Raw genomic sequence first — 23,052 nt, forward strand, 5'->3', positions numbered from 1 at the left:
TCAAGGAAAAGACAGACAGGTAAGCAAAGATCTTTTAAGCATTCTGGGCTCACGATTCACCTGTAGAGCTAAAACACAGCCTGAACATTCTACTCGTGTCTTACTACCTAAGGGGGGTGCAAGGGCTTTGGGATACTTAAAATGAAAAAAGGTTAATATTGTATACTGCATATATTATAGGACTAGGTGTTAATACTATGCTCTTCTACATTTCCTAAAGACAAAAAGAGTACCAGAAATTATATAAAGATATTAACATACCTTTATCCAGGCATCAGAAATGGTTTTCTGGAAACGAATAGAAGATTTAATGACATCTAAAACAAGTGTCACACAGTCCCCATTATTACTTGAGAGCGATTTTAGGGAAGACCTTAAATAAAACAAATAAATAAATAATAAATGACAACATGCATAATGAACTGCAAAATTAAATTCAAGTTCATTGCAATGTTTGGAACAAGGCGGACATACTTTAACACTGCGATTAGTTGTGCTTTGCATCAAAACCACACACAAAATTAAAATTATACAAATTACATATAAACCAGTATTAGATAACAAAGTATGTATAATCATCTACAATAGAACAAACAATAACAAATGGCCCCCTGAATTGTTTTTCTCAAAATTGTGTAGTTGCACAAATTTAAAATACACATATTCAGTAACAACTAAATGTTCAAAACAGAATTGAAATTTCTGAACAAATGAAAAACACAAAGTGGTAACTGAAAAGAAACAGAGTACAAAGAAGAGTGCAATCTGCTGTGTAAAGCTTCTGGATTCACCAACTAAAACCACCAACGGAAGTGCCCAATTAAACTAAAGCACTGGAGACTGACGGAGGTACTATATGAAAATTAGAGGGTCACTGAAGAGTCACTAGACCACCAACCAAAGCAAGATGAGGAAGACATACCAGTCTAGACAAAGGACCACATGGAAAGACACTCTAATAAGTGCACTGCAACCAATTCAAAGTTCTTCAGTGAACCACAGATTAAATATTGGAATGCAAGCAAAATAAGAACATTTGTGCAGGAAGACACTTGTGTACCTGCTGCTGCAGTGAGCTTCTGGAATGAGGTTTGCAAAATAATTTATGTCAGTCTTCTGGAATGGTCTTTTCCAGGGATTTGGCAACACTGATGATGTTGCAGGGATTTAAAAGAAGCTGCCAGGAATACCTGGGGGACAGCTGAACAGAGAGAACAAGGAGCAGATATAATGGAGACCGAGAAAGATATGAAGCTGGTATGCGTAGAAGAGAAAGAGAGAATAACAAATGCAGGCAACACAAGTAAACTTGTGAAATTTGAAGATGCCACTAAAATCGGGGGAATGGCAGAGACGGAGGAGGCAGCAAAAAGAATTCATGAAGATCTTAGAAAATCTTCAGAACTGGGAAAACACTTGAAAAACGCAGTTCAATGTAGAAAAGTGATCCACATGTACAAAAGGAATGTAAATTATAAATAAAAGATGGGAGACACTGTCATACAGAAAGCAACCTCTGAGAAGGAATTAGGAATATATTTTGACAACATTTTCATCGGCTAAGCAATTTTCATTTTTCATCTGCAGAAGCAATTAAAAAGGCATGTAAAATGTTAAATTCATGAGTTTTTATGATACAACCACATTTAGAGTATTGTGTGCAGCCCTGGTCACCACAGTACAAGACAAACATAGCAGCACTTGAAGCTATGAAGAGGAGAGCAACCAGGTATCTCCTGGGACTTAAGGACATGTCCTACTGTGACAAACTCAGAGAAATAAACTTGTTCAGTCTCAAGCAGAGGAGACTGAGTGGGGACCTCATCTAGGAATTTAAAATCCTCAAAATTATTGATAAAGTTGATCTAGCAACATTCTTTCCACTTAAGGGTGAATCACGTACTCAAGGACATTAGTGGAAATAAGTGCATTTAAACCTGAAGCCAGGAAGAACTTCTTTACAAAAAGAGTTGTGGGACTCTGGGAGAAACTGCAGACACATGTAGTTGAAACAGAAAGTTGAACAACTTTAAAGATGAATCTGGATGAGATATTGGAACAGCTTTTCTATTAGCTAAATACACGAGCGACAAAATGGTCTCCTCTCGTTTGTGAAATTTCTTATGTTCTAAACAGCGGAACAGGGCAATCAATTTAAGCTATTCACTTACTAAGCTGCAGAGAGCGTTCTTATTTGTATTTAAAGATTCTCCAATTAAATTAACAACTAGAAAGTTTACATAGGAGTTCCGATGATAGAGCGCAGTTTAATTTTAATTAAAAAAAATAAATACATACCAACAACAGTAGGAATGAATTGTTGCTTCTGTTTTACCACCTTAATACGCATAACAGTACAATAAGAGCCCATAAAACAATGGATCTCTCACAGGAAGTCTGTGTACTGTTAAGCGACTGTAAACGTGTCAAGAAAAGTTCAATTAGAATTATAAATAACAAATAAATAAATAGAATTGCTTACTCCTGTTCATCAAGATAACCGCTCAGGTAAAGTTTTAGCTTTTACAAGCCTTTCAACTGAAATTACCTAAAGAGACAGCAAAGGTGTACATTGGAGCAGCAGCCTTGTGACTGTAGTGAAAGGCGAAAAGTCAAACCATAAAAGCTTCTAAAATCTCTAAACTGAACTCCAGGGAAACTCCAAGAACTACAAACAGTATTTATCATCTCCATGTCTCATGTATCTTATATTGCATTTATTAGATCTACATTTGCAAAAGCAATTATCCTGTTTCACGTAGGTTGTGTTTCTAAATAAATGGTACTATTTTGCTTTTTAGAATGTGTGCAGCTCATGTATATTGTTGTAAGCAAGCATTAAATCCAAAAATTCAGATCCACAGAGATAAGAGAAAACAAAACGGGTTCCTCACCAAAAAAAGCAAATCAAGTAAATAAACAAACATCATTTCTTACATTTTTAAAAACATACTTAATAAATAGTAACAGGTTCTAACAAACCTCACTGGTCCTATACGGTTTTCCCGGCTCTGTGATGTCTGAAGTTGTGACGGTAAAATACAGGATTCAAGATCCAACTTTTTTCGAAGATCTGAGATAACCTGTTTTTTGTTATAAAAAAAATAATTACAATAATAACCTCATAACTAATAATTACCTCCTTTGAAATATTTACTGGAAAGGGCATAGGACACAGTCCAGCCCAAAAGGTTACAAAAGCTGCTCAAAGGATTATGGGCCATGTCCACTGATGCTACATATCTCTTACAAGTGACCTAATGTAATAAAGCAGAAATCTTGACATATAAAATATTACATATAGGCTATATTTTACTTTATTTTTGCTAGACAAATTTACAAACTAGTTTTCTTTTATAATGAAATATGTGGTGGCAAATCAAGCAAATTTATAACTGTAAAAATTCAAACTCGTATTAGCTGACTTACTGAGGCATATAATAACACACAGAGAAAATTAAACCTTTTATTTATGATTACATTCAATGGATCATTGTCAAATATATTATAACATTTACAGAACCACAGAAAATAAAAAGATAGAATTTAGTGGACATTTATATTAAAAGAACTGAAACACTAATTTGTGCCTTTGTTTTGTATTATACCTCAACAGCTTCTGATCCTGTAATGGAGTGTAAAATAAATTTAACAACCACTGGCAAATCCTCCAATGACATTGCAGAAAGTCTCATCATGACAGCCCGACGGACCTGTAGAGATTTATAAAGAAATATATATTTTATATATAATTTTATTTATATATATATATTACATTACACATTCAGTATATGTGTTATTTAAGGATTTATTTTATTTAGAAATAAAACTTTCTATGATCAAATTTAGTAAGGGTCAGAACACCCCTCAAAATGTGCATATAAAATGTACAGGAGTTTTAAAACAATTAAAGCTTGTGTCTAATTTTAAAGAAATACAACCAATCTAAACCCAATACCTCAGTGAGTAGGGTGACGCTTAAGCGGAGACTTGAAAGAGCATCCAGGATGGGGACAGTAAGCGGGGGATTTGTTTGAAGAAGACAGCTGCCAAAGAATTGTAGTATTAGACACAGCATTTAACAATTACGTACCAAGTTATGAACCAAACTTCCGTGCATACATTCTCTCTATAAGCACTATCATTTTGTTAGGTCAGAAGGATACACATTACCCACGCTATGCCTGTGCATGGTAGTTGGTTCAATTTCTCAGCTGCTATTATGTGCTTGAGCATCCATTTGCCCACTTGAATGGATTTTAAAATGACATTTAGAGCTTTTTCAGCTATGGGAATTCTCTTTTTAGCTGCCTCTGCACCAGTACACAGTTTTACTGTAATCTGAAGGCAACTTCTAATATAACAGAAGCACATTCCCATGTGTGCATATTCATATGTAGGGACAGAGACCATTTTAACAGTTAAGCACAAATTAATGACTGAGAACCTCAGATCCAAGCTACATAAGAGATGCAACTCTAAAAAGTATCTCAAAATTCTCAGAGTTACAGATTTTTATTGGAGTCTCTTGGTTAATGTCTCTTAAATAGAGCATGAGGAAAAATCTCTTCTTCTTGCCCAGAGTTCCTGCCTACAAATTTAGGGGACATGAAGGAAGCATTATGACTGTGTCCATTGTGGTACATTGCAAAAGATATTGCAAGGTTCTGGTGCCAGGGTTTTTTTTAAGCCTTGCAAACATGGAGAAAAATACATGCTCTCTTTGTTGGTGTTAAATTAAATCCATTTAAACCAAGAGTGAGAGCCAAATGTGAGCTCATCTTGTATCACAATTTTTACAAGGTGACGTAATTCTACATCCCATCTCCGACTCTGGCTGAAACCAAACATTATGATGCAAGTGTAAGAACTTAAAACAAGTTTCTTATGCAAAATTACTTCATTCACGCTACATTGGAGGGGTAAAGCCTTCAGCTGTCCAGAGGAACTTAAATAGATGCCACTGTTCTTCCAGACGAAAACCCAATTGAAGCAGTTACCTAGTGAGAATACAGGAAATTCCCTCTTAAAGGTGAGGTGAATTTTTCTTGTAAGCGCTTTCAAGAATCCCTTGGAGGGCGTGAAGACTACTTCTAGGGTTAAGAAAGTCTGACCTGTCCCACTTGGCCAGTTATTACAGCAGCCCTCACCAGGAAAATGATATGAAAAGTAAGCGAGAGTGAGTGAAGCTATAGAGACCATAACAATGCAGCTAAAGTGGACATGAACTTGAACCTGTTTTTCCCCCACTCATGACCGTATCTCAAGTGTAAATTACTTGTATGTATTTTAAATGTAGAATCACTTTCTTCGTGAATTGATCCCATAGGTTACAACATGATTCCTCTCCAGATGGTTCAGTACTCACTTAAGTTCTTTTGAAATGTCATCATGCTGTGTGTCCTCCAGGATCTCAGGCAAGCTAGTGATAATGTCCCTCTGAATCTCTACTGGTGCAACAGCTACAAGCTGCATAAGTTTACTAGCCAGATCCTGTAAAACATTGTAAGACTGAAATGAAGATCTCATGACAAACACTCAAACAAGCAGACATAGGTTACCACTGACTGATATCATTATCTGCTTCTAAAGAACATTCTTGGTTTAACATGCATGTGTGAAGAGGTCCCAAAGAATGTACATTGACAACAAATGCTTCTCAAACTTGTCATGGTTGAAGGCAACAAGTAGAATTTTCCACATTCCACTACAGCATACAAAATATGAGGTTTTACAGCAGACTGGGTGTTTAAGGCAAGAAGATCAACCCCCAAACATGTTTAGATACTCACACAGAAGAAGAGTCTCTACTGAATGAGAACTAAGCCCTGATTAATGATGCAAAGACTAATGAATGGCATCAAACCTGCTCTAACGGATCAGTATTTACAAACAGACCTAAAAATGAACACATAAACCAATTTACAGCCTACGGTATTCAGTGAACACACTTTCATTAAAAGATCACTTTTTAATTGTGAAACTTTGGAGAACCACACGTCACTCCACAAAGAAACTGCCAAAACATTGCGTTTCCAACCTTCTTTTTTACATTATGCACTCGTAAGCTGCCACAGCCTTTGCCCAACTCTCAAAATTGATTCTTAAGAAGTTGGACCTGTGAAGAAATGATTTACTGAAAACTTCCTTGCCAAAATTTCACACTGGCAATAGAAACACTGGTCAGATTTCTGTGGTGGAAGTGGACAGACTTAATAAATGAATATAAATGAAGAATTTATGCACTTAAATTAACAACCTGGCTTATTCACATACATATTTCTAATTACTGCAGCAGTGAGTTCAGAGTTTAAGGAAACACAGGAAATACTAAATATATTCTACATAAAACCATATCTAAATGGAGGCCAAGAGTGCTACTGCACTCTGTAAGACTTAGTTTTTCTCCTACTGCCTGGTTTATCAATTTAAAGAAACACATCCTTTAATTAAATAAGGCAAATAAGAATTAAATACAATGCATAAGAAAATGAAAGCTATTTACCTAATGTGACAGGAGATCAGAAAACAGAAACTACATAAGAAGGTGGTTGTTATACTAAGCTGAATATATCCTGTGAGAAATATGCACATACTGTATAGAAAGCAAAGAAAACAAGAGCAGCATTTTTTATGAATTGCACAGAACACTGGCAAACTTAATGAAATGTGGTTTATTGTAAGTGGTGACCCTGGTGTGAAATAAATATACATTTTTGAATTTCAAATGCAATATTACCCATCTACTATTCTGAGGATAGATACCTACAATATCCTAGTTCTATGGCATCGGAGCAGTATAAAATGGGCATTCATATTTTTGTTGTCTTTCATTTTTTAAACACTTTTAAGGTGTACGGGGATCGACATTTAACTCATGTCTGGAGGGGCTGGTAGAAACAATGGAAACACCTGTGGCTTCAGCTCCGTTGATGTACCAGGGCAGGAATGAAGTGCCACTTCCCGACTCGTCACAAATTAGTGAAATCGCTTCAGGGAGTATCTTGGCACTTGACTGAATTTTACAATGACTTTCACATCAGTGAACATGGACATTAGACTGGAAATAAACATACACTTATTTAATAGACAACAACATTAACACGCTCATTAGAAGAAAAGAACTAACAACTGCGAAAGAACAAGTATTTGACAGTTACCTTGCAGTCCACAACCCTATCTAGCCATTTGAACTGGTTGATTATGAGTCGTGGCATGTTCAGGCCATCTTCTCCAACGCTGAAGAATTATGAAATATTACAGAAAAATGAGAATAAAGTTAGAAAGACACAGAAAATTCAAGAGGTCACTAAATGGCCTATTAACGATTGACAAACTAGTCCATATTAATGTAATTTTTCCTATTAAAATACAACCAAGAGAAAACACAGCAAGGCTATTATTTGTAATTAATTTCATTTAATAATTACCATTGCTTTTTCCCTTTTCTGTTTACATATTTTAGATTAATTTTGGATGATATCCTACACTTTATTACTTTCCAAAAATAATATACTCAAACCAAGGCAGGGTGGTGTAGCGGGGCTAAGGCTTGGCATTTCAAACCCTGAGGTTGTGGGTTCAAATCCCACTACTGATACTGTGTGATCATGAGCACATACATCACTTGACCCATTTGTGCTCCAACTGGAAAAACCAAAAGAAAGAAATGTAACCAATTGTATCATAAATGTTGTAAGTCATCTTGGTGCCAGCCAAATAATTAAATGTAAACCTTGTGGATTTATATCTACAACATTAGACAACATTATCAAAGAAGTTAGAAATCGTCTAAATGGTACAACGTTCAAATGAGACTTATGACTTAATTGATTTGAAAGTTGGAGGATTTCAACTTTTTTTTTTTTTTTTTTTTTTTTAAGGGACTTTGATTAAGAGTCAGTTATCACATTTTTTATTAAATATTTTTGTCATAATGAATTGTATTCAAAAGTAACAGTGATAACAGAAGGTGCATTTGTAGACTACATTAAATACTCATTTTTAACAGCACGTTTTAATATCGTAGAGTTAAAATCAGAGTCCAAACAGGCTTGTGCTGGCTCAGCTCAATAATGGTCATACACAGCAGCGTCCATTTGATGTGATGCTGTATTATTTTATGTTCAATTAGTTTTTAGGGGGGCTGTAACTAATTCTATGCAAATTTCTCAAACAAAACTTTTTTGAAAGACAAACCAGATTGAAAATGAATACCTGCATTGAAGCTGCTTCAGCCCATGATGGAGAGCAGATATGCAGCTTTGGTGATAACTTAGTGTCAGAGAAACCCTGAATCACTAGAATGTGCAGATAATGCAGTGGTGATGCTGTGTTTAGTGCAATGTACTATAAATACTAAGGACATATTTGTCCACTTTATGCTTACAGAGAAACATCTATATAATGCTTTTAACTGTATTTCTAGATAAGTGATTATTTTATTTTTTACCTCAAGTAGCAAGAGGCAACAACATTCATGTATAAACATGTGCTTTATAAGTAAAAGTAGCTCAAAGTGCATTACAATATGAATAATGAGCAAAACAGAATTAAAAAAGAAAGTTAAAACTAAAGAACAATTAATGAACTGGTGTAGCAGAGGTGCAGCTTGGGAGTGTGCACCCCCTTCCAGCATTTAACTAACTTTTATCAGGGAACTATTTAACCATCAACACGAGCTATCAGACGGGTAAAAAGAGGAGAATCTACAAAACATAAATGTTCTAGTGACTTCTCTCAGGGTAAACTTGAAACTGTAAACAATTCTGGGATTGAAGTTGCACAAACGTTTTCTCCGTTTTAAGACTTACCAATGCTTTTCAATGGGAGATTTTGAAATTTCAACACTCTGTACGGTGCACACAAATTGAGATGTCTTAATGGCAAATTTCCTTGTAGAATAAGTGTGTCAAATTTCAACAAAACTGGTCCTCTGTTTTTTCATGTGGACTTTCAGACTGAGATATGGCAACCACACTAAATGCTTTTCACATTATATAAAACACACCTCAAAAGAGCAGGCGACCAAACTAATTAATAAACGTGTGATATTTGTCAATAAAACCTGTGTTCCACACATTATATGCATTATTTTAATCAGGAATTATAACTCAAGAAGTAATAAGAAACTAAATATATAGAATACACAACACAGTAGAAGATTAAAGCTACAGAATGTGCTACTCACCCATCAAACATGAACTCGGGCAGCTTCTCAAACAGTGTATTGATCACTTTTGGCTGACATGGAATGAAAAATGAATCAAGCAGTCACCACCATTCCTCATCTATCCAAAAACAATTTCTCTTATAGAGTCACATTTGAAAGTACATAGATTGCACTTTTAAGTAAATACAAAGATCACAATTGGGGTGTAAAAGCAAAGCATTACTTCTTAGACTTGATACTGTACAAGTCCAATTTTGATTAAGTAAACAAGAAAGTGGACATTTAAAGGTTATTTGTACCACTTTTCAAAAACACATAAATCTTGGTGTTCTGGCATTAAATTCTGTACTTCAACTCTAGATATCCAAACATACTACAATGGCTGTAAATCATAAATGCATATCCAAAAGCGTCATTGATTATTGTCTGCCCTACACTACACCCCATATTCAACTCCTAGATGGTATTTCTTCCAAGTGGAAGGTTTTTCATTAAAGAATTATGTAGAATTTCTATCTGCATGAGCCATTTGTGGATCGTTTAAGAACAGAAAACCCAAAACTGAGATGAGAGGTTTTCTTCCCCCAAGGCAGTCATTTCTAGAATATAGACATTGTGCATTATAATACTGAGGTGTGCACCAAAGTTCTGCTAGAGATACAATTCAAATGTGATAAGTCAGTGAACAATTAATCTTAAATCCAACCCATAAAATAGGAACTTTAAAACCTATAACATGGGAAACATGTATAATATAAAAACTAAAATATTTAAAGTTCTAAAGGGACTAAACTGGGGATAACTTAAGCAAGTCTTCATTAATGCTCAATGCCCGACTTCCTCAAAGTGGTAAGAGTTTATGACCCGGAAATTCACGAACACACTTTATGACCAACTCTTCCAATTCAGTACTCATCATACCTGTAGGATGTCAATTCCAAGCAACAGCTTTACGAGGCTCTCATGGTATGAATTATTAGCACTATACAAATTGAAATAAAAATAAGAGATTGGTTATTCTATAATATATGGACCATATATACATTATCCGATCATACAGCCTTGGCTTTGATTATAAAAACACACACATGCACAAACAAAAATAAATACTGCGAAATGTAAAGTTTTGCCTACGATATTCAGGTTTCCAATTAATAAATGGATGGAGAGCATCATAACCAATTTGCACAGTTGGTAGGAAAAAATTCCAAAGTAATCTTTTGAATCATTTCAGACATATTTTATATTGCACTGTAGTTGGTGGTTATTCCATATAAAACAAGCATTCTCCATTTAGTACCAATATGTTTTGTAGTATTGTAAAAACAAAAAACTACAGAAAACCACCAGTTAAGAGTGACATGTTTCCAGTACAAAATAAAGTTCTTGTATTTATAAAGTGGGTTACAAAATATCCAAATCATTCAAAAAAATAAATAAATAAAAAAACCTTTTTAAAAATAGAAAATCTATTTTACATTGCTGAAACAAAAGTACACATTATTTTAGAAAATCAAACAATTTTGACACCGTTGACTTTTGCTTACAGTATGACAGAAATTAAAATTTCCTTTTATAGCAATAACACTCCTATCAAGGTTTGCTAAACATGACATTGCTAGAAATACACGCTATATGGGGTACTAGGGTGTTGTACCGTTTTAGCCATTATGAATGTAGAGAAAAGCCAAGCAAAATGACACCCTGATGACATCTCACCTGAAGAAGGGGCCCGAGTTGCCTCGAAAGCTTGCATATTGTAATCTTTTTAGTTAGCCAATAAAAGGTGTCGTTTTGCTCGGCTTTTCTCTACGCTATATGGGAAATCACTACGAAGCAGTTTTAAGCATACTGTGTTATAGAGCATGTTTGTAAATCACCTGGACTCTCCATCCAAAACTCTGAGGACACAGGGAAGAAGGCAGGACCTCAGGTTTTCTTTGTCCTCCATATGAGATTCTAACCCTGTTATGAACTCCTGTACAACCTGCAAAACAAACCAAAATAGATGACCAAATAGCAAGATGTTACAAAACAGGATGGACCAAAACATAAGTTAACACACAAATATGATATATTAAAAACTCACACTTGGGTAACGTGGATGCTTTCTCAAACACTGGTAAATTTTCTTCTGGAACAAGGCTTGGTCTGATGCTAACAAGAGGAGAGGCTGCTTTAAAACTGGCAAAGATTATTAACTAATTCTTGACAAAATGATAAATGTATATCCAAGAGCATAAATCTTAAGCATTCATGTGGTGATTCTACAAAAACAAATGTTCTAGTTGCTCTTGCTGAAGCCTTAGACATGATGCATTACATGCAAAACCATGCAAGATATGACAAAGCAGCCAAGACCTCATTTCAGTAGTTTCAACCATCTTCTTGTGGCTTGTCAGTATTCAGCTGCCAAAATCAACGCCACTCTATCTTACCTCTTTTACCCAAAAGCAATCCACAACCCCTGGGTTTAACTCCCTCGCATAATAAATAAAACATTCCCACTATTCTTCTGGTTCTAAAGCTTTTCATTTCAGATTGCACAAAAGATGTGTGATATATACATTCATTTCAGTAAATTAAAACTCTGAGACCCAAGAATGCAAACATTTTAAAACATAGTTAACGGTAACAAATACCGTATTTGTAAGCATCCGTTTTCAAAATACATAAAAAGTGTTGAATGGACATGGCAGGTATGTCTACAAAGTTTTAGGAATGTTTTTTTCCTGTATATGCAATCTTGTTTTTAGACACTGTTAACCAAACAAAATGTCTGATGTTTTAGAAGTGACTATGCAAAATAGAAGAAAAGGTTAACAAATAAAAAAGAGCAACTAGCCAAGAAGTAATGGAATAACGTTGAGGAAAGTCCATATGAAAAGACACTCTGGTAATCTCTCATTAGCAGTGTAAAAAAGCTCAGTGTGATACAGTAGTCCTCAAATAACCAATATTTGTACTTAAATAGTTAAAAACAAATTCACACATCAGGAATGAAGTTCACTAAAAACAAGTTGTGTGCTTCTTATCTTACCAATCTCCACAGGTGCACCTGCCTGCTGTAAGATAACCCCAGCCGATCGGAGCATCTGTCCGAACACCGAGTCATCTGCCGCCTCTTGCACAAAAGACTTTGATTTCCGGCTACCAATGCGGCTCTTTTTTGGTCCTAAAAGCAATTTGTAATACAGAGGAGGTTTCTAAAGCTTTGTAAATAAATCAGGCACATTACTGTTACACCATACATGTACTCACTAACTTTACAAATTATTCTGTCAGATGTCTCTTAGTTATTTCTTGCAAAGACTAACAAGATTAGAAAATGCTAATCTAAAATCTTTGAGCGAACATGTACATGTCCTATTTGACAGACATGCCACAAAAGGTAACGAGCCAGGCTGGTTCAGTTTTGACACCAAACACCAGGAATCAAACCCAGAACACCGTACCCTTGCACAAACACAACTAACCACTTGTGAGTCTTCTGTCTTCTCCCAGAATCTGTGCAGGTTTTAAATTACTTTGTGAAAAGCATGGGTCTGATGGTGTGAGGCACCAGGTGAAAGAATGGAAGTAAAGATATTGGATACTGGAGTTGAAAAAACATTCATTCTCAGATTTATTGGCAAGTAAGAGTACAAATACAGTATATACCTTCTGGAGAGCACTAATCAGACTTACAGGTTAACTTTCTAAACGTTATTATTGAATAGATATCAAAAAGTTGAGAAGGATGCAAAAAAAGTAAAGTTAATTTACATACAAGAACAGTTATAATGAGAACAAGCCATTCAGCTCAAAAGATCTCATTAATCTTCTTTCACATAACTCTTCTAGAATAAGATCAAGTCACGTTTTGAAGGTCCCCAAAGTACTACTTGTTAAGACATTACCGAGTAACACATTTCATGTGAAATTTACTCTTAAGAGGCTTCCATACAGGCTCTTAATTCTTTTTGAAAAACTAATTTCAAAATAACAGCTTGGATCCACCAACGTATTTCTCAATCTTAAACATTTTATTCACCTTATCTCAGAAAAATTCAGCTCCTTCAAGCTTTCCTCACAGCTCACTCCCCACAGACCCTTATTCAACCGAACTGTGATCCTCCGCACTTTCTCTAGTGCTGCTATGTCTTAAACACCGGCTTTCTTGACTTGTGCACTAAACACTGTGCAATGTAACACCACCCTGATAGGCTTCTTAGCTGCTTCTGTCCACTGTCTAGATGTTGAAAGAAAGGAGTTCACCAATCTTCCTTTTGTAGCTCCTTCTCATAAGGTGTAATTCTCAGGGCCTCCATTGTGTATTCAAACTTGAGATTTTCACTCCCTGTTGAAATGAATGTTTGTTTTTCATTTATTTACATTAAACTTCATCTGCCCAGGCCTCTGTTCTATCTAGGTTCATTCATAATGATTTCAGGAATACTAAGTTGCCTGCCAGTCCACTTAGTTTAGTATCATCTGCATACTTAACCAGATTGTACATTTTTATTAAGTTCATTTACTGCATATACATTAGAAAAAGCAGCAGCCCCGGAATTGAATCCTGAGGAACACCACTTTTAACATCACCGATTTCTGAAAAAGTTCCATAACCCTTTGCTACTGATGTTTAGGCCAATTTATGCACCCAATTACACACTGGACCTTGAACTCCCACGTCTTTTAGTACGACAACCATCTTTTATCAAAAGCCTTCTGAAAATCTGATTCTCCGCTTTGATGCTTGTTCATAGAATTTTAGTCTATTAGTGAAACACGATCTTCCCATCTAAAGCCATGCTGGCTTCTCACTAACATGCCCGTTCTTGCCATGCAAGGTTCAACTTCACCTAATAACTGCTTGCTTCCATTAATTTACCAGTTACGCAGGTAAGCTGGTTGGTCTATAATAATTCTTTACACTTATAGAGCATTTTACTAGAGTTACTTGGACACGCCCAATCATCTTTTTAACATAAAGGAATAGCATCCGCTAGCTTTCAATGTGTAGGTATTTTTAGTTTTTTATGCTAAAAAAATTAAGAAAAAAAAATTAGATATTTTCAAAATATAATATGGAAATGATGTGCCCATTTAGATTTTCTAACATGAACCTGCATACTACGAAAATTAAATGTCAAGTTTTAAAAGTTAAAGGTCATACTAGAAGATTCAGAAAGCCTGCCATCATTCTGATTCTCAGTAAAAGAGCTTCTCTTCTTCTTCATCCTCTTCACAACAAAGTGCCCTCTGAATCCCTATAGAAACAAAAAAGAAAAATTAAATGCATTTCATTCAACTTTGAGATTATGATGCCAGGAAAAAATTCATAGATTACAGGAGAAAACAGATATGCATATTTATACTGGCCATGCATATACAGGTTCATTTTACAATTTTGTACTCCAGTTTCCTTCCACATTCTCAAACGTGTGTGTGTTATAAGGCCTTCCAAATTGGGAGTGTGGATGTGTGGGCCCTGTGAACGACTGATGTCCTACCCAGACCTCCTTCCTGCCTTGTTTCCAGGGTTAAACCAGTAACTAAATCAAGAGACAAGCCAGAGTGAAAACTTCAAGATAGTCAAACCAAACATCGGAATGAATTAAGCTAACAAGAAGCAGATTCACAATTAGAAGCCAAAATGTGTTTAAATCAAGTAGTCTAGATTTGTCCCTAGCAAATGCTAATGAAGCTGAATGTCTCAATGCTGGGAAGTCAGATGATGCACAACACTCTCTCAGGTAAGATCTGCATGAAGACACAATGCACCATTAAGTTGACTCAGCCGCGCCAGCATAAACAACCTGCCTAGAGCCTTGAAACACCAGCCTAAAAGGCAGTGGGTGAAGTGAGCCTCATAACGAAAATAAAAAAATAAATAAATACAAGAATCATGAGCTCCGGCAACTATCAATTGGATTAAGGGGGTTTGACAAAGTTATTAAAAATAAATAAATGAGCCACATCAGTGCTGTGGCATACCAGCTCCAGGACACTGGATTTGAGTCTCAGGCGGCACATTGTCACTGGAGAGTCTTCACCGGTCTCTTCAGGTGCACCTCCCAAACAGTTGTGCTGGTCGACTGGTGAGTGTGCCCTGTGATGCACTGGCACAGGTGCCCAGTCTTGACAGGGCAGACTCAACCTCTAACAGAGGAATTTGCTGACACCCACATTAAGGAACATGCAGAAAGGACAATGGAGTCGTTTCACTGAGTAGCTGTAAATGAAGAAATAAACTAAAGTTAATCCCATCCTGCAAAATAAAAAGGAAACACTATTTTTAATATCCTCTTTATTTTTCAACATGTAATTAACTTTCAAGTATTTTTCTATGTATATAAATGTGTAACACTTCAAACACTTATATGCCGTGACAATCATATCAGGTTTGCTCATGAAAAGAAAAAGTAAGAAATGAAGCCAACCGTCACCGCCTATCATGTACCAAGGCTAGCATTGGGTATCTGCCACCCTGCAATGGACCGAGGGGGCTCCGAAAATAGATGAACTGATGATGACTGCCATTGCTTGGGCGAGTTAAACCCCCCAACTGAATTATATTGTACAATGAAATGGTTCTGTCCCGCTTGAAGGGTGGAGGCTTTTGAAGACGTTTACACTCGGTACTACGGGGCTGCTGTGCTTTTCGTATTCCACAACAGACTGACAGGCCTACTAGGACACACGGGTCTCGGTATTCTGTGGAGTCGCTAAAGGCAGCACGCCGTCTGCTTCACGTCAGCTTCCTTGCTCGTTTTTTCTATTACTTGATAAAGTGAACGACATTCTAATAAACGAATCAAAAGCGTCAGTAAAACTGCCAGAACACCGCAGGTAGCGTCTCCTCGTTATCCAAAAGGGTACGTCTCGTTCCCCAGACACCCAGTGGGGCTCCACTCCGACCCGTTCGGCTCACTAAACTGACCGGCCGGCTCCTTGCCAAAAGTAGGCCCGCAAGTCAGGCAGCTTGAGCGCAGCTCCGCGCACGGTGGTGGTGCTGCTGCTGCTCGCCGGTCGACTCACCTTCGGACAAACGTTCACTGTTACGTGACTCCTCCGTCTGGACGTCCACGGAAAGAAAACGAGTCCGACAAGATGCGCGCCTTCCTTTGGTTTGTAACACAAAGTTCCCGCAAAATCCTCGGGGATCGTCGGAAAAATTCCAGATATGACGTCAGCGAAAACGCAGGCTTAGGGAGCGTCGATGCATTTCAGGTTTCTGCGCCGAAAGGAATTCGAGTGACCTCGTTACACGCAAACTCATCGGGGTATGAAATAATGCGGAGTGCTGGGGGTCGGGGTCGCCTGTGCCAGGAGACGAAGTCTGATATTAACGTATAAATCAGGCCCTCTGTGAGCAGAGGACATGAGGCTCAGGGGTGACGGCGGCTTAGGGCTGACAGGCAAGGAGTGAAGGATTTTTTTTATTACCATATGTACATTATATTATTGCAATAGATGTAACAAAATGTGTATATATATATATATATATATATATATATATATATATATATATATATATATATGTATATAATACAAAATCTTAAAAGAATAACATAATGACAGGGGAATATTGTCATATATGTGTCCAGGAGGAACAAATTCAAAATACGGTGCCATTTACAAATGAGTGAGTTCAGTAAGATTTGATGGACTCCTACATTGCGGACGGTCCAACTGCTGGCCACATCCCAGTGAATGTCGTGTAGGGCGACATAGAGGGGTGTCAAAGGGGGCACCCTGTCACCATTAGTTGAGGCTGCTGCCATTTGATTTGTTCCTCTGTTGTCTGCAGCTGTTTAACTCAGATACGGGAGGGTGGCCGGATCTTTCCCATGACATCAGCCACAAGGCAGGAAGCAGCTGTGGACGATGCACTGCACACCACACAGGTCATGACAGTTTATGGATGTACAGACTGCATGGCAAGTGCTTAGGCTGCCTTTCAAGCCAGGACCCTGCAGCAATGACCACCATTCTCGGGGCCTGCCATGTCTGTCCAGTTCTCAGACATACAGAACGCTGTGAAGATCAAGTATAGACTGTTACTTTCTGGACTGGAGGCCTTAAAACGTTTTGTGTTCCATTTTTAATCAGCATAAGACAAGCATGTTGCATGATGCCAATTAGTTGGCACTTCTTTGCATTTCACAACTGCCTTCTCCCCTGGCCTGAACCCAATACAGCACCTTTGGGATGCCCAATATCCAGAGCTGTCACCCTGTGCCAGGCAATGGCTGGCAATGTCATCAGCAATGAGTGACATTGACAAGGGTGGAGTCAAGTGGCCCATTAGTGCCTTGGGTTCAAGCAGTACTGGTCCAACTCTCCATGGTCATGGCCAACAAGGACTGGTATGTTTTTATCTGTATATTTTGGTCCTTTCAACCAATTTTTTTTTCATGTTTGCATTCTTTGAAAATGAATTGTATTTATTGATGTAATGCCCTTCTTGGATCGAGGCCTTGCCGTGGCAGAAGGGCTTGCGTGGTCTAGTGATCCTCGGAGCTATGTTGTCGGGAGCTACATGCTCCTGGTAGGGTTTCCCAAGGCAAAAAGGTCTGAGGTGAAGATCCAGACTAACTCGATCCTGAGACCCCACATAGATTTAAATGAAGGGTCGGCGTTTCACTTGCCCGGGAAAGGGTACCCGGGGCCCCACCCTGGAGCCAGGCCCAGGGGAGGGGCTCACTGGCGAGTGCCTGGTGGCTGGACCTTTGACCACAGGGCCCAGCCAGGCTCAGCCTGAAGGAGCAACGTGGTTCCACTCTCTTGTGGGCCCACCACCTGCAAGAGAGGCCATAGGGGTCGGGTGCAATGTGATATGGGTGGTGGCCGAAGGTGGGAGCCCTGGCGTTCCGACCCTCGGTTACCGAAACTGGCTCTTGGGACATGGAATGTTACCTCTCTGGCGGGGAAGGAGCCTGAACTGGTGCGAGAGTTTGAGAGGTACCGGCTAGAAATATTCGGGCTCAACTCTATGCACGGTCTGGGCTCTGGAACCATTCCTCTTGAGAGAGGCTGGACTTTGTTCCACTCTGGAGTTGCTGTGGATGAAAGGCGTCGGGCAGGAGTGGGCTTGCTTCTGGCCCCCCGACTTGAGGCCTGCATGTTGGGGTTCTCCCCGTTGTACGAGAGGGTGGCTTCCCTGCGCCTTCGAGTTGGGGGAAGGACTCTTGACTGTTGTTTGCGCTTATGCGCCGAATGACAGTTCAGAGTATCCAGCCTTCGTGGAGTCTGTGACGATGCGGGTTCGCTCCAGGTTCCCATGCAGCTTCAGGGAGCTCTTGAACCCGACACTGTTGGTAATGTCACCGATGAGCTTGGCAGTGAGGCATAACAATGAAACAAGGGGATGGTGTAAAAGTGACAAGTTCTTTTATTAAAACCAACAAAACAGTGTTCAAATAAATAGTGCCTAACCCTTCCGTCCCCCGGCTCCGTACAGCTACCTTACCGGACTGAGACTTGGGTTCCCCAACGGCCAGGTCGCTCACGCTGAGGCTCACCCTCCTAAGTCTCCTCAACTCCCGTTGCCTTCCGCGGGGAGTCATCCATACTGCCAGTCACTCCAGCTCCTAGAAACCATTCAGCTGGAGGGACCACTTCCAACTGCCCCTCCTCTAGTGTCGGCCACACTCTACCCGTGAGGGGCTCTCCATTCCAGCTGCCTGCATTTACCAGCAGACCTGCTCTCTTGCTCGCTCCTGCACCGGCTTTCAACGCCTCCAGCCTTCTTCTTCCCTTAACCTCCATCCATTTCTATCCTGTTCCTTTCCTCTCTACTAGCCGCCTAGCGCTTCTATTTATTACGGGGATGTGGATCAGCTGTGGCAATCAGCAGCTCCCGGGAACAATTACGGATGCGGACGACTCCTCACCTGTGCACTTAAGTGAGAATCGCCTGCATCACGAATTCCCCGAGAACCGCTCGGCCACACACCACCACGCCCCCTCGCTAAGCCGCGGCGATTATTTATTTTAAAAACTGGCCCTTTTGACATGAGCTGTGGACCCGCTATACCACAGAGTCCCTGGAGAAAGCGCTGCGAAGCACTGGGGACTCTATTGTCCTGCTGGGAGACTTAAACACTCACATCGGCAACGACAGTGAAACCTGGAGAGGTGTAATTGGGAGGAACGGCCTCCCCGATCTAAACTCGAGTGGTGTTTAGTTGTTGGACTTCTGTGTTGGCCATGGATTGTCCATAACGAACACCATGTTCGAGCATAAGTGTCCATAAGTTCATTTGGCGCAAGGATGCCCGAGGTCGCAGCTCGATGATCGACTTTGTAATCGTGTCATCAGATCTGTGACCTTATGTCTTGGACACTCGGGTGAAGAGAGGGGCTGAGCTGTCAACTGATGGCACCACCTGGTGGTAAGTTGGATCAGATGGCGGGAGAGGCTGCCGGACAGACCAGGCAGACCCAAACAAATAATGAGGGTCTGCTGGGAACGTCTGGTGGAGGAACTGGTCAGAAAGATCTTTAACTGCCACCTCCAGCAGAACTTCAACCTCATTCCGAGGGAGGCAAAGGACATTGAGTCTGAATGGGCCATGTTCTGAGCCTCCATTGTCGAAGCAGCAGAACGGAGCTGTGGCTGCAAGGTTGTTGGTGCTTCTCGTGGCGGCAATCCACGAACCCGGTGGTGGACACCTAAGGTTCGAGAGGCCATCAAGTGGAAGAAAGAGTCCTATCGGGTCTGGTTGACCCATGGGATTCCAGAGGCAGCTGAGGGGTACGGGCGGGCCAAGCGTGTGGCGGCATTGGCTGTTGCAGAGGCAAAAACTCGGGCATGGGAGGAGTTTGGGGAAACCATGGAAAACGACTTTCGGTCGGCACCAAGAAGGTTCTGGCAAACCATCAGGCGTCTCATGAGGGGAAAGCGGTGCTCCACCAACACTGTGTACAGTGGAGATGGGGCCCTGCTGACTTCAACTGCAGATGTTATTGACCGGTGGAAGGAATACTTTGAGGATCTTCTCAATCCCACCAGCATGTCTTCCTCAGAGGAAGCAGAGCTGGAGGACTCCGGGGGGGCCCGTCCATAACAGGGGCAGAGGTCGCCGAGGTAGTTAAAAAGCTCCAAGGTGGCAGGGCCCCTGGGGTCGATGAGGTTCACCCTGCGTTCCTCAAGGCTCTGGATGTTGTGGGGCTGTCCTGGTTGACACGTCTCTGAAACATTGCATGGACATCAGGGGCAGTGCCTCTGGATTGGCAAACCGGGGTGGTGGTCCCCCTTTTTAAGAAGGGTGACTGGAGGATGTGCTCCAGTATTCAGGGGTGCTGGAGAAGAGAGTTCGGTCGATGGTCGAATCTCGGATTCAAGAGGAACAATGCGGATTCCGTCCCGGCTGTGGAACACTGGACCAACTCTACACCCTGGCCAGGATCCTGGAGGGGGCATGGGAGTTTGCCCAACCAGTCCATATGTGTTTTGTGGATTTGGAGAAGGCATTCGACCGTGTCCCTCTAAGCATCCTGTGGGGTGTGCTCCAAGAGTACGGGGTACATTGTTACGAGCCATCCAGTTCCTGTACAGGAGGAGCAGGAGTTTGGTCCGCATTGCCGGTAATAAGTCGGACTCGTTTCCTGTTAAGGTTGGACTCTGCCAGGGCTGCCCTTTGTCACCGATTCTGTTCATAAGTTATATGGACAGAATTTCTAGGCGCAGCCAAGGAGGGGAGGGGGTCTTGTTCAGTGACCTCAGAATCCCACCTCTGCTATTTGCGGATGACGTGGTTCTGTTGGCTTCATCGGACAGTGACCTCCAGCTCTCACTGGAGCGGTTCGCAGCCGAATGTGAAGCAGCGGGGATGAGAGTCAGCACCTCTAAATCCGAGGCCATGGTTCTCAGCCGGAAAAGGGTGGAATGCTCTCTCCGGGTTGGGAGCACAGTACTGCCTCAAGTGGAGGAGTTCAAGTATCTCGGGGTCTTGTTCACGAGTGAGGGAAGAATGGAGAGGGAGGTTGACAGATGGATCGGTGCGGCATCCGCAGTAATGCAGGCTCTGCAATGGTCCGTCTTGGTGAAGGGAGAGCTGAGCCAAAAGGCAAGGCTGTCGATTTACCAGTTGATCTACGTTCCTACCCTCACCTATGACCATGGTAGTGACCGAAAGAGTAAGATCGCAGATACAAGCGGCTGAAATGAGTTTTCTCCGAAGGGTGGCTGGACTTTCCCTTAGAGATAGGGTGAGGAGTTCAGTTATCCGGGAGAAACTCGGAATAGAGTCGCTACTCCTCCGCAATGAGAGGAGTCAGTTGAGGTGGTTCAAGCATCTGGTCAGGATGCCACCTTGACGCCTCCCTGGGGGGGTGCTCCGGGCATGTCCCACTGGGAGAAGGCCATGGGGCAGACCCAGGACACACTGGAGGGATTATATCTCCCGGCTGGCCCTGGAACACCTCGGGGTCCCCCCAGAAGAGCTGGAGGAGGTGGCCGGGGAGAGGGAGGTTTGGGCTTCCCTGCTTAGGCTGGTGTCCCCGTGACCCAGATAATAATAGTGGTGGATAATGGATGGATGGATGTAATACTTTCACACCTTTATTTACGTTTTGTGCCTGGGGACACCTCCATTACAACATCAATCGTTTATGCATTAGGTGGTGACATGATGGGTGCCACCTTGTTTAGAAGCAAACCTCTGTAAAAAGTGAGTGTGCTGATTCAGGTCTCTGGGGAATGTAGTGACACTGGAGTTTGGCTCTGCTTCTTCATCATACAGTACAAACTCATCTCCATATGCAGATGTTCACAGTTGACCCTGCCACACTCATGACCAGTGTGAGAGGCACACCAAATTAACAAGCTTAATAATAAGGCAGGTTCACTTATGGGACACAGTAGTGGAAGACAGAATGAAGACCAGACAGACAGCCATTATGAATAACGTGACACTTTCTCCCTGACAAACCACCATTGAGAGCTTTTAGTCAACAGAGGTGCACCTTCACACCTATGGCCATTCGCCCTTATAGCACCTCCCTGATATTGCTCTCTTATCTTTTAGCCAAGTCAGAAGTTTTCTTCTTATTATTTTTTTGCGTATTTATGGGGGTTTTGTGTTGTTTGAATATTTCCTGAGCTTCTATAAAAAGCTAAACTCCCGCCTTGAGCCAAAAAAAATCTGTTTATTTATACTGATCACTTCTGGACATTTACAACTGAGTAAGCTCATTTACCAAGTCTGAACTCCTCCAAGTCACACCTTATCAAAATTTGCCAGTCGTATCCTCCATGAATCTGAGAAATAATAAATAAGAAGTTTCAAATTTTAAACAGAAAGATGTATGACCAGCTCTCCGCGTACCATCGAGGGTCAGAAAGTAAAGGAACGGCAAAAGATGCGATGGAACGATGAATGTAGCATTTACAAGTATCAGAACGCGCGTTCCTGACCGTTCCCACCCATTTCTCGGGTGCAGGATGGGCGGTTCGGTGCCGAACAACTCTCGACATGCCGCCAGTCCATGCCTCACTTTTCGTCCTTCTGACATCTGGCAGATGCATCACGATGGCCTCCTTTAATCTCACTAGACACGCGCACTCGACATAGGTCCATGACAGCTACTCTACTGTGACACCCACATTTTGGGACCTTCCGAATTATCCAACAAGCCCGCAAGGAACTGAGCGGACCCGAACTGACACAAGCCCTCAGGCACGGCGCCACAACCCTAAGCCCAACCTTTAGCAGCTCAGTGTGACAGAAATGCGATCGAGTCTTAAACGTCTAAACAGAGCCGTACAATTCAACAAGGAAGTTGCTAGAGCTCCGCACCCATCAGCCTGTCTCCTTCTTCTGTTCTGATTTTTGGGAGTTGGCAGAACAGCTTTAAGCTGCCCGATCAGCTCGTCTTTGTTAAGTAAA

At 40.7% G+C, this 23,052-nt stretch overlaps 1 protein-coding gene and 1 long non-coding RNA gene across 3 annotated transcripts in view; both read right to left on the reverse strand.

The window, feature by feature from the left end:
- The window catches only part of fancd2 (FA complementation group D2), a 51,181-nt gene extending 34,831 nt beyond the window's left edge, over positions 1–16,350 (reverse strand). Inside the window, exons 1-13 of one of the 2 annotated variants that reach the window (XM_028825156.2) lie at positions 16,196–16,341; positions 14,331–14,424; positions 12,213–12,347; positions 11,262–11,329; positions 11,053–11,159; positions 10,094–10,154; positions 9,191–9,243; positions 7,161–7,239; positions 5,369–5,493; positions 3,959–4,046; positions 3,609–3,713; positions 2,983–3,083; positions 262–373 (exon numbers count right to left, since the gene is read on the reverse strand). In XM_028825156.2, the coding sequence (XP_028680989.2) occupies positions 262–373; positions 2,983–3,083; positions 3,609–3,713; positions 3,959–4,046; positions 5,369–5,493; positions 7,161–7,239; positions 9,191–9,243; positions 10,094–10,154; positions 11,053–11,159; positions 11,262–11,329; positions 12,213–12,347; positions 14,331–14,394 (1,098 nt within the window). In that variant the 5' untranslated portion in view covers positions 14,395–14,424; positions 16,196–16,341. Of the gene's footprint in view, positions 1–261; positions 374–2,982; positions 3,084–3,608; positions 3,714–3,958; positions 4,047–5,364; positions 5,494–7,160; positions 7,240–9,190; positions 9,244–10,093; positions 10,155–11,052; positions 11,160–11,261; positions 11,330–12,212; positions 12,348–14,330; positions 14,425–16,195 lie in introns of those variants that run through there. The other variant, XM_051921107.1, reaches the window with a different exon arrangement.
- A 5,692-nt stretch (positions 16,351–22,042) lies between these two features.
- On the reverse strand, positions 22,043–22,979 carry LOC127526228 (uncharacterized). The gene is made up of 3 exons (XR_007933864.1): positions 22,847–22,979; positions 22,716–22,810; positions 22,043–22,671 (listed from the first exon to the last, which is right to left on the reverse strand). It is a non-coding gene; the product is annotated as an uncharacterized LOC127526228 (long non-coding RNA).
- Between the last annotated feature and the right edge of the window lie 73 nt (positions 22,980–23,052).

Source organism: Erpetoichthys calabaricus, chromosome 18 (genome assembly GCF_900747795.2).
Source record: "Erpetoichthys calabaricus chromosome 18, fErpCal1.3, whole genome shotgun sequence".
NCBI lineage: Eukaryota > Metazoa > Chordata > Cladistia > Polypteriformes > Polypteridae > Erpetoichthys > Erpetoichthys calabaricus.